The sequence below is a fragment of the Vombatus ursinus genome, unplaced genomic scaffold (genome assembly GCF_900497805.2).
Source record: "Vombatus ursinus unplaced genomic scaffold, bare-nosed wombat genome assembly UNPS02005459.1, whole genome shotgun sequence".
Taxonomy (NCBI): domain Eukaryota; kingdom Metazoa; phylum Chordata; class Mammalia; order Diprotodontia; family Vombatidae; genus Vombatus; species Vombatus ursinus.
Window position 1 is genome coordinate 630,858 of NW_020945237.1, and position 12,033 is coordinate 642,890.

Consider the following 12,033-nt stretch of genomic DNA (forward strand, 5'->3'; position numbering starts at 1 on the left):
GCTGGATCTAGAGTTCATGAAGGGAAACAATATCTATTAAAACTAAAAAGGTAAATTGGAGACAGGCTTTAAAAGTCAGAGAGATTTGTATTTAAAGAATTGTCACGTGAGCTATTCTGCCTATCAGGAACCAGAATAGACAGCAGAGAAATTTGGTGACTGGAGAAGCTGGTTGGCATATGGTAGGACTCATTGCCTTCCTGTGTGTACCATGAATGGTTTGTCTATTATTTTAAAAGTCCAGGGGCAACTAGGTGGCAAGTGGATTAAGCACCAGCCCTGGAGTCATGAGGACCTGAGTTCAAATGTGGCCTCTGACACTTACTAGCTATGTGACCCTGAGCAAGTCACTTAACCCAGATTGCCTCAAAAAAAAAATAAAGGAATGAAATAGAATAATGTTTAAGGGGCAGCTAGGTGGACACTTACTAGCTGTGGGACCCTGGGCAAGTCACTTAACCCTGATTGCTTCACCAAAAAGCAAAAAATAAAAATAAAATAAAAAGTCTATAGTTAGATTTAAGTAGTATATGTTTCTTAAATATTATATGTTTCAATTTCTTAAGGTCTAGAACTGGCTAATTTAATTCTGAATCTATTGGCAACTATAATCAGGAAGGCAAGGCAGTTAGGTAGCACAGGGTAAATGTGGTGTAATCAGATAGGCAACTGGTCTTGAGTCAGGAACAACTGAGTTCTAATTCCACTTCAGAGATTTACTAGCTGTGTAATCGTGGGTACATCAGATAACCTTTTTAGGAATCAGTTTCCTCTTGTTAAATTATGGCTGCTAAGGTCCCTTCCAGCTATAAATCTGTGATCAAAGACTAAAGTCCAATCAGCTCCCTGCCTTCAAAAAGCTTAACACCTAATAAGCAAAATAAGTTACATTTATAGCTAAAAGTAGACAGGTACAACGGCAAAAGAGTAGTAGGAAGGAAGTGTTGAGTATTTGGGAAGAGATCATTATTGGCTATTCTAGGCACATAGTAGGTGCTTAACAAATGTTTCTTGACTGACTAGGGTGACTGTGGAAAAATTCGTGGATGATATTAATATTGAAACTGGAAGTCTAATGGATAGCACAGTACTCCAAAAGATGGAGATGTGAGGGGAAGGCGTTGCTGATTATAGGAAGGGAAAGTTGATGGAGGCCCCTGCCAGACACAACACCCCTCTGTCTCCAGGGAAGGCCAGAGTGGCAGAGGCAGCAGCCTGGCTGGGCCGGGACGCCTCCCCTCTTTAGCTAGCCTCAAGTTGTCAATCTTTTCCTAAATCCCCGCCCGAGCGAGGCAAGTCCTACCAAGAGAGGCCCGGAGTGGGAGGGCAAAAAGAAAACTCTCCTCCCGCATTCCTGATCTCTCTTCCTGCTCCTTTCCCCCACTTCCCCCGCCCCTCTTCCTCTTTGGCTACGTGGTGGTCGCGCAGGCCTACACCCCGACAATCAGGCAGGCACTCTCCGTGGGGGTGGGTGAAGGGCAAGCCACTGGGGTCCAGAGTGGGAGGACGAAGAGAAAACTCTCCTCCCGCATTCCTGATCCCTCGTCCTGCCGCTTTGACCCACCCCTCCCCTAACCTCTTCCTCTACGTGGTGGTGCCCAGACTGACACCCCGACAGTTCAGGCACGCACCCCCTGTGGGGGTGGGGAGAGGGGTGAGCCGTTGGGGTCAGGAGTAGGAGGCAAGTTTGGTGAGTTTGGTGGGAATAGTAGAGGAGAGAAGGCCGCCGGGCAGGGCATCTGCGGCAGCCGGATGGGGCAGGTCGGCCGTGGCGGGACCCCCGGCCTCTGGGTGGCCGCTGGCGCGGGGCGAGCCCTGCTCTGCGCCCTGTGCATCTGCTGCTCGCTGAGGCCCGGGCTGGCGCAGTACGAGCGCTACAGCTTCCGCAGCTTCCCCCGGGACGAGCTGATGCCCCTGGAGTCCGCCTACAAGTACGGCCTGGACCAGTACGGCCACGAGAACTGGGCCGAGAGCGTGGGCTACCTGGAGATCAGCATGCGCCTGCACCGCTTGCTGCGGGACAGCGAGGCTTTCTGCCACCTCAACTGCAGCACCGTGCGCATGGATAGGGACGTGCCCTCGCCCGCGCCCGCGCCCGCACCCGCTCCGGACCCTGGCCTTGACCCTCAGCCCCAGCCCCGGGACAGGTTCGCCGGCTTCCCCGAGCTGCGGCTCTTCGGGGACCTGCTGCACCGCGCGAGGTGCCTCAAACGCTGCAAGCAGGGGCTCCCCGCCTTCCGCCAGTCGCAGCCCAGTCGCGAGGTGCTGGAGGAGTTCCAGCGGCGCGAGCCCTACAAGTTCCTCCAGTACGCCTACTTCAAGGTAAGCCCGCCCCCCCGCGACTCCGCCTTCCTTTCCTGTGAAAGGTCCGTACCTTTCTTCCAAGGTGACCCAGTCCACCCTCTGCATCCCCTTAACCCAATCCCTAGCATTTTAGCTTGAGGGCTAAAAGGGATTTCAGAGGTCGTGGAGCCTAAACTCCTAGTTTTGCACCTGGGGAAACTGAGACCCACCCAGACAATGTACAGAAAACCTTCAACTTTCTTTTTTCTAAAAATTCTTTTTTATTTTGAACGTGGCAATCATAAACGTTTTAATATGCTTTCGTTCCCCCCCCCCCCCCCAGTTCTGTAACCAAATCATAATCTGTAATAACTCACATAATGACTGCCTTTGCTGCCTGGAGGGGTGTGCCGATTTACTGCCCTCAGGCCACACCAAAAACTGCCTTCCTGAGGCGTGGCTTCTCTAGTCTTTTCTTGCCTCCTCCTCATGGACTATGGATTCCTTAAGGGCTGGCCCCATCGCCATTTTTAATTTGTATCCCCAGTGGGTATCCCTGTGTTTTGTACTTTGTAAATCCTTCATTCATTCATTCAATGGCAGTCTTCCTCCATTATTTATCCTAAAATCATAGGTTTAGAGATCAAGGGAACTCAGAATCTAACTAGTCCAACCCCATTCATTTTACAGATGAGGAAACTGAGAGCTAGAAAGATGAAGTGATTTACCCAAGGTCACAGGGGTAGTATCTGAGGTCGTATTTTAACTCAGGTTCCTTTGACTAGTGCTCTTTCCCCTCTTTCCTTTTGTCTTCTTAGTAATTTCTTAGCCACCCTCATCACTATCAGTTCAAATCAACTCCGAAGCGAATTTGCCTTCAAAGAACCTCCGAAGAGACCGCAAAGGCCATCTAGCCCAAACTATGAACAAAGAATCCCATCTTCATGCCCAGTCTTTTCCTTTCTCACCAACTCCCAGGTTCATGCTCAAGCTATTGTTTCAGCTTCCCATGTTGGCACAGTCCACTTGCCCTTGTCCATCCTCTTCTAATTTAATTCAGTTCGTTTCAAGAAGAATTTATTCCACACAATGTGCAAGGCACTAGAAAACCCTAAGTTCTCAGTTTTCTCCAACACAGCAGTCTATTAGCCTTCCTAGTAATACAAAATTCTGTTTGGCCTTCAAAGCCCTTCATAATTTGGCCCTTTCCCAATTTTCCAGTTGTTTCGTACCTAAGTCCTCTCCACATACTCTTGGATCTAGTGACATTGGCCTCTTTCTTCTCCCTGCATAAAGAAACTCCGCCTCCCAACTGTGGGCTTTGTCACTTGCTGTTCCCCATGCCTGGAATTCTCTCCATCCACTCTGTCTTCTGCCTTCCTTCAAGTCCCAGGCAAATTCCCACCTTCTGCAAAAAAGCTTTTCCCCATCCTCCTTGATGCTAGTGCCTTATCTCAGTTGATGTTTCCAGTGTAACCTGTGTATTTAGCTTGTTTCTATATAGTTGTTTGCATGTTGTCTCCTCCATTAAGTTATGAGTTCCTTGAGAGCAGGGACTGTCTTTTACCTTGCCTGGCACATAGTAGGTGCTTAATAAATGTTTATGGACTGACTGACCTCTGACTGCATAACATTTTGCCTTGGATCTCTCTTTTGTCCCTATGAATCCCCCCTCCCAAAGCTCCTCTGGGGCAGAAACTGTGTAATTTATTTTTTTTTTTAGTGTCAAAGTGGCTAGCATGGTGTTTTTACATGTTATAGATGAAGAGGTCTAGAAGTTCGGGGTGCTCGAATGGACCCCCAAGATCGCGGCACCAGACCCTGCCTGAAAGAATTCAACTCAAATCTTCTTCCAGCCAGAGAAAAAGTTTATTAGAGATAAATCATATAGGCCAGGTGATGCCCATAAGGACGAGCAGGCATGAGAAAGCTCAGCCTCTTGGGCATGAGAGATTCTCAGAGCCTGAATGGGGGCCAGGGTGGACCCTTTATATACTAAAGTAACTTTGGGTGGCCAGAGGAGGGGACTGGGAAAAGGGTCTAGAAGAGAATTCCGATTGGAAGGTCTGAGAGATTGAACAGACAATGGGAATAGACAATGAAAGGAACCAGAAGGAGGAAGTTTGAAAGGCATCGGTATAAGATCAAAAGGTTGGGCCAGGGCTTTCAAAGAGAGAGAAGGGGAGTAAATAAGGAACCTAAAAGTTTAAGGGTGTTCCTAGATAAACTAGATAAACTGGAGCCAGATTCTTTTTAGGGCTAGGGGCAAAGGTACATCTGAATAAGATCAAAAGGAGAGGATAAGGCTTTGGAAGGGAGATAAGAGGAGTCTATAAGGAATCTAAAAGTTTAAGGATGTTCTTCACAGACAATTGGGAGCCAGATTCTTTTTAGGGCTAGGGAGGAAGGCACATCTGAATAAGATCGGTAAGGCTAAAGCTTTCAAAGGGAAATAAGGAGCTGGGGCCTATAGAGCCAGATTCCCTTTGGGGCAAGGGTCAATAGATACCTAAAGATTGTTGAATTGAACAACCAATGCCTGTCTCACCTTTGCTCCAAGCCCTCTGGTGACAAAGAACTCTGTAAATTATCATATTTTTTTTTCTCCTTTTCTATATCTTCTCCTATTTCAATGAACACTGGCTAAATAAAGGCTTCATTATTCCCTCTGTAACTTGAGACCTTAATCTCAGCTTTCTAGGAATTGACAAATCCTACAGTTTCAGGGTTGTGATCTACCAAAGCTCATGGAGGCATTTGGTTGGTCTTCCCAGGGAGCCCCTCTCCTAGAGGTGAAGCTATCTGCTATCCTTGTTTCAAACAAGGGGGAGGAGGAGTTTCTGAAAGGGCGAGGCAATTCCTTAGACTACACTGTTGGTAATTATTTAATGTTGAATACAGCAAGCATATTAATTTTAGTTCAGCTTATGATATGATCAAGTTGTATTTATTACGTGGTATCAGAGACTGGAGTACTTTCTTGTATAATCCATGTACACAGAAGTATTTATGCCCATTTTCTGAGATAAAGAAAAGGCATCTAAGTTTTTATTGCAGTGTGCTACTTGTTTAGAAATCTATCTGAGTGCAGGTCTCATACAATATTACTGAGGACAAGGGTGAAGTTTATGTGGCTTTTTTTGGGGGGGGGGGCAGTCCTAAAACAGTTGAAACAACTTTGTTTATCTAGAAGTGAAATCCTAGTGCTTAGTATTAATTGTTGATTGTATTTGACTCAGTTAATGAAAATATTGATATTTAACAAACAACTATTCTCAAGAACAATTGAATTCTCCTTCTGGGTTTACATCAATGATGGTGGCTCTCAGCTTGGATTTCAGCAATTTTATCAGAGAGAATGCATGTTTATAGTATTACACTAATTCAAACATTGCTCAGAGGTTAGTCACCTAATCAGAAATTTCAGGTGGCTAGACTCTCCTAGTTTATTTGTATAAATTAATGCAGTAAAATTTTCTTTACTAAGAATCTCAAATGAGTCACATGCCAAGGTTGGGACATGTGACTCTAGGGTCAATGTTGGACATCCAGGATTTAGAACACAATTTTATTATTTTTTAATGATTATTGAAGCTTATCTTTGGTCCAGTCAGTCAAGTAGCATTGATTTTTGTTGTTGATCAGTCGTTTCCCTGTCAAGTTTAACCTGCACATAATCATTTTTAGTGCCAAGCACAAGTGAGTATTTCAGCCCATGTGGATCAATTCATTTGTTGTTATTTGGTCATTTCAGTTATGTCTGACTTTCCTTGACCCCATTTGGGGTTTGCTTGGCAGAAATACTGGAGTGATTTGCCATTTCTTTCTCCAGCTCATTTTACAGAGGAGGAAACTGAGGCAAACAAGGTTAAGTGACTTGCTCAGGGTCACACAGCTACTAAGTGTCTGAGGCTATATTTGAATTCATGCAGAGGAGTCCTCTTGACTTCAGACTTGGCACTCTATCCACTATAGCACCTAGCTGCCCAGCATTTTGTGCTAAGCACTGGCACAACAGAAAAAACACCAGCATTAGAGTCAGTGGACCTAGGTTCAAATTGTGTCTCTTATGTTTAGTATCTGGGTAACCTTGGCCAAGTCATTTAAACTTCCTAGGCCTTAATTTACCCATCTATAAAAAGAATGGATTGGACTAACTGCCTTCTGAGGTCCCTCTAGATTTTTGATCTTGTAATGTGGGAAATAGATATTCTTTCATTGGTTCTTATCTGGGGCCAAACAACTTTGAGTGATTCTAAAGGTCTTCCAGGGGCTTCCGCAGTGCCCTGGGGCTTGCTGAATCGTCACCATGCCATACAGGAAGAATACTATCCCCGGGGAATCCCGTTTCAACTTGGCCTGTTTGGATGCTGGATCTCCTCCAATTAAATGGTGAATGCCTTTGCTGAACCTCAGTCTCCCCTTTTTATGCCTTGTTTGTTACTTGTCACCAGAAGGTCATTGAATAGGATTATTTGTGTTGTTCCGTCTAAGGAATCCTGAATGATTTTAATGTGTGGTTAGGAGACAGTTGTAAAAGAATTCGATGTGGCAAGAATATCACCATTTCTAAAGAATGAAAGATGACTATCACCCAGACCACAGCGCACAGGTGCGTGGTGGAGGTATGCTGCTCCTCATAACCAACCAAGAACTCTGAAGAAGGTCAGAAGTGAAGGACGTCACTTAGGCAGGGTATGACAGGAAGAAGAGGTGGGGTGGTGATATGGTGATAGGTGATAGGTGATAGGTAGACCTTCGTAATGTCAAGAGAAAAGTGAGGAAGGCTTTCAGAACATTGGCTTCGTGAACTTTGGGAGAACATGGCCAAGAATCACCTGGAATGGGCAGGCATGGATGTGTGGCAATCTGCATCATTGCTGGGAGCCCCTGAATGGATGAGATCACTGATTTATTTGAGTTTATTTTTCTGGAAGCTTTGCCTTGATGGCATACTGTTGGCCGTATCTCCCACTTATTTGGATGTGTGCCATGGCCCTTGGTCAGTAACAGAATACTTTCATCAAAGCACACTCTTGCTTTGGGGAAATAAAATATGCTTTGTTACGGATGGCTTTATAATGATGCAGTGTCCTGGAGTACCCTAGTACGCAAAGTGAGATTTGCCTGTATGCTTTTTAAAAAACATGGTTTATTGATGATTTGTTTTTATACAATAGTATATCTTAGTTTTATATATTTTATACCACAGTCTACATAGTCATTTCTAAACACGACCAAACTCATCTGAAATGCACTCTTCCTTCTCACAGAGAAAAAAGTTAAGTAAAAATAAGCAGTAAACCAACCAGATATGAAAATGTATGTGACTTGCTACCTCTACAGTTTCCTTGCTTTTCTGCCAAGAGTCATAGGTATTTTTCTTCAATATATACTGTATTGGGCCCTCCCACAGACACTCTGTATACTATATTGTCTCTTTAACAAAGAGGGAAGTGAATATTGGGAGGGACAGTTAACTGTCATCCTTGGAGGAACTTGTGTGAGGTATTTAGAAGGGAACAACATAATGTTTTTTCTGAGGAGATTTGGAGAATCACTTGAAATGAAGAAAGAGTCTGTGAGGTATTACAGTTAACTGCCATGGAAAAATGAATCTGTGTGGGACTTGGAAAGTTACCATCATCTCTGAGAGAGTTTGAAGAGTCATTTTGAGGGAAGTGAGTTTAACTGCCATTTTAGAGGGAGAGAATTGAACTGTACTTCATTCTCGATGAGAACTGAATTAACTTTTATTTTGTAGAAAAAACCTTCTGTGAAGACATTCTGAGGAGAATTCCTGAGAGACCTTAACTGGCATTCCTGAGAGTATTGAATTGTTGGCTGATTGTGGAGGAGTTATTGTTGCAACTTTTTTGTGGGAAGTGACTCTGGCTGTGATTTTCCCCAAAGCCAAGGCCTTGTGTAAATGTCTGTAGCCCATCATGGATTCTGGTGGGCCTTATTTCAACTCCCAATCATAGGTAGGGTCCACCAGAGCAAGGCTAGTTCTTGGTTCTAGGGGTGCTCTTTAGAATTTTTGTGAGGCCCAAATTAGATAGGATTTGTAAACCACTTAACACAGGCACATAGTAGGCACTTAATTAATTCTTGTTCCCTTCCCCCTGGTTCTGTTCCTATCTTTGTAAAAGATAATTGACATTAATTAAATGATACTGAGGTGCTAATAACTGGGTCAACAAATGAAGTAGAGAAAGTATTAACTGTAACTGTTGATTGATATTGAGGCAGACAGACTGGAATGCCCTCAAGCTAACAGCATTGGAAAGATCCCTATAAACTCAGGTTCTAATAGATGTGGGTAGTTTTCATTTATGATTTCTTGATATTTGGGCTTTTAAAAAAAATCCATGGTTTGTAGGGATTCCAGTGAATTCCTAATTCATCACTCCTTGACCTGTTTTCTAGATTAGTTGTTTTTTTTTCAGATTTCTTCCATTTTCTTCTATTTTTTTTTTTAATTTTGTGCAATTTCTTGCAATCTCAAGGATTGGTTGTCTTTTGTTTGTTTTATTCTAATTTTCAGGGAATTTGTTACTTAGGTAAGTTTTAACACTTTATCTTCAAAGATATTTATTCTTCCTCAATTCTTTCTTTAAGATCTTTTATTTCATTAGTTTTTAATCTCATACTTCATTTCTTCCATATATTCATGGAGTCCTTATGGAAAATCCCCCCCTTTTCCCTTGAGTCTCTGCTTACAATTGTTCTGGAATTATTCTCTCCTCCTTTTGGAGGTGATGTCTAGATTTGCAATATTTTTTTTAAACTTTTGGTTGGTGTCTTTTTCAGTTTATCCATCTTTCCATCTTTAGTTCCCAGACTGGGGCTTTGTGCCAAGGCCAGCCTCTGCCCCCTGTTGCACTTTTGGGTGGGTGATTAATCCTGCTTGGTATTGACCTGAGTCGTCTGAGTTATTGTGCTGACCCTTTCCTCCTGGGGTTACCTACCCTTCCATGGATCTGTGAGATTTGGAGTGCTGGATCTTCTGTGTCCCTATCACACCTCAGGACAGGGTGCCAGAGACCTCAGAGCCCTGGGATGTTCTGCTGCAAGCTACACGTGCATTGGTCGTGGCAGCAAAATGGGGCTTCTAAAGGCCCAGTGTGATTCTATAACCCACCTGAAGCTTCACTGGGGGGCCTACCCTATCATTTTGCTGCCTTTTAACAGAGAATCCCACAGGTAACACCTTTCTCTGACTGTTTTTGCTCAGTTTGTTTATTAAAATTGGTACTGGCTTTGGTGGCTGTCTCCATCCTATTGCCTGGGGACTGCTGACTGATCTCTTGTGTAGTTCTGGATTTCAAGAAGTCACCATAGTCTCTCACTGGATTTCTTGATCATTATTGAGTCTGGTACAAGTCTGAGATTTTTATTGTGGGGGACTGGGAAGTTTGCCTCTGTTCAGGCAGCTGTCTTGGTAAGGAGCTGCTTTTGTAGGAGTCCTAAGAATCCCAGCCCAACTAGAGTGCTGGGTACCCTTTGGTGGAGCGATCATAGACAGTGATGTCAGAGAGTACTTATTCCTTTATCCATTTATTCATCCCTCAAATATGACTTTGCTAGGCAGTGTAAGAGATACAAAGTTTGTATAAAAAGTCATCACGGCCCTTGTGAAATTTAATACCCTAATAAAAGAATATTCTGACGAAAACCGGATCACAAGATTGTAGGATTTAGAACTGGAAGGGACTTTAGTAATTACATAGTTTTTTATTTTTAAAAATTTATTAAAATGTTTAACTTTTGTTTTTACCTTACCTTCATTTCCAACTATATTCCTCACCTACTCAGGGAGTCATCCTTTGTAACAAAGAAAAAAAGGAAAGAGGCAAGAAAAACAAAATAAAACAATTCAGCTAAACCAAGCAAGCAAGCCAGAAAGTATATGTAATACTGTACCAGTATAAGTATATACTGGTCCCTTGTCTCTGCAAAGAGGAGAGGGAGATGCATTTTCTCACCTCTTTTCTAGGGCCAATCTTCTTGCTCTTTATAATAAAATAGCACTCAGTTTAATCTTGTGTATGTTCTTGTCCAAAATGGATCATTCTGTCCTGTTCCCCACTTAACAGCTAATGAAGCTAAGGCCTAGGAAAGTGAAATGACTTTTGTCAGGTCACACTGATAATAAGAGACATGACTGAAATTCATACCCAGGTCTTCTGATTCCAAATCCCATGGGTCTTTTGTTTGCAATGAAGTTAGCTGTTTAATAGCAAGCCTTTCTTTCAAAGTCACCCCTTTCCTTCTTTTCCTCCTCCCACCTCCTCCCTCACCCCAAAATGTGCAAAATTTTGTAAAGCAGGACTTTTTTTTACTGAAGCCTAATTAGTCAGTCAATAAATAGGCATTTATTAAGCACCTACCATGTGCCTGACAGTGTACTAAACGCTGGAATTACAAAAAGAGGCAAAAGACAGTCCCTGCCCTCAAGAAGCTCACAATCTAATTGATGTTGACACTATCTGGGAGTCTTTCAACACCACAGTTCAAACATCTATAAAGAAAAAAGGTGTTTTTGGAGAAAAAAAAAATCAGAAAGTTTTTTTTGGAGTCAAAACCAGTTATCAAATGGCATGTCATTGTCAGCATCCAGACCTTATGATATGAAAGAAGCTATTTTCAAGCTGATGTATCATTGTCCTTTTAGTTTTATCTGTAAACTTTTTAAAAAATTGTGAGTTTCTTTTTCTGCTTGTTTTAGTTGGCATGTACAAATGCAATTTGAAAACACTCTCTCTTTAACCCCCTCCCCAAACTTTCCCTATCCTTATATTATATTTTATTCATAAGTTAGAAAATTAAGTCTTGTTGCAAGTGTTTTTTGACTTTACAAGGTTAAATCCACCTCAACCAGCAAGATTTTCTCCTACTATAGACAATCACAAGTTTTTGTTTCACTCAGTTTAATCTTCTAATGTACGGATTCGTAGGAGGCCAGATTTAAAGCCCGAAAGGATCTTTGAAGTCACTTTCTCCAGCTGCTCATTTTATAGACCCTGAGAGGTAAAAGGAACTTTATTTCCTTTTGCTGGTTTCTGTGGTTATTGCAAAGCTCTTGCCCCAAACAGCTGCAAAATTCCTCTCTGAGCACTTCAGTCATTGTAGGCCTCTTCATTGGCCACTTGCTATCTGGCTTTCATAAAGTTCTAAAGGTAAGGAGGCTCTGTCTGGGTCACAATTTGAAGGCAAAAGGGTCAAGGCTGACCTAGAGACTAGAGATTTTCCCAATGTCTTTGGGAATACTATTTCCACAATGCTCTATTTAATTCATTGTCTAAGATACAGACTAAAATAGTCTAACAAAATGTGAAAAAAAATTGTTGAGTAATTCAGGTTAATTATTAGATACAGTTTGTGTAATTCCTCAAGGAGCTATGAGATACCCAGGACTATTTCTTGGACTTTATTTGCATAGCACTCCTGTGCCCTAGGAGAGATAATATAAAGAGGAATTTGAGGCTGTTGCCAATTTCTCTGCATTTCTGAATTTAGACTCTGCCAAGAAGTAATGATGGGTTCTCCACTGCCCCATCTTGGAGTGGCACCATTGGGCAGTATGAACTCTTAATCTGGGCTGGAGGGATGTTATCCTGAACTTCAGCATACAGGAAATTAAAACTCAGGGGTAGCAGAGAGGAATATCACATGGGCCTGCTTTCTTACTGAAATTCCAGAGGGCACTAAACCAGTTTATGGAAAGAGCTATTTCCTTAAAGACTT

General features: G+C 42.7%; 1 protein-coding gene across 1 annotated transcript in view; it reads left to right on the top strand.

Moving 5' to 3' along the window:
* Nucleotides 1-1,353: 1,353 nt before the first annotated feature.
* The window catches only part of CRTAP (cartilage associated protein), a 74,134-nt gene continuing 63,454 nt past the window's right edge, over nucleotides 1,354-12,033 (top strand). Inside the window, exon 1 of the mRNA XM_027847946.1 lies at nucleotides 1,354-2,322. Within this exon, the coding sequence (XP_027703747.1) occupies nucleotides 1,753-2,322 (570 nt within the window). The 5' untranslated portion in view covers nucleotides 1,354-1,752. The remainder of the gene's footprint in view (nucleotides 2,323-12,033) is intronic.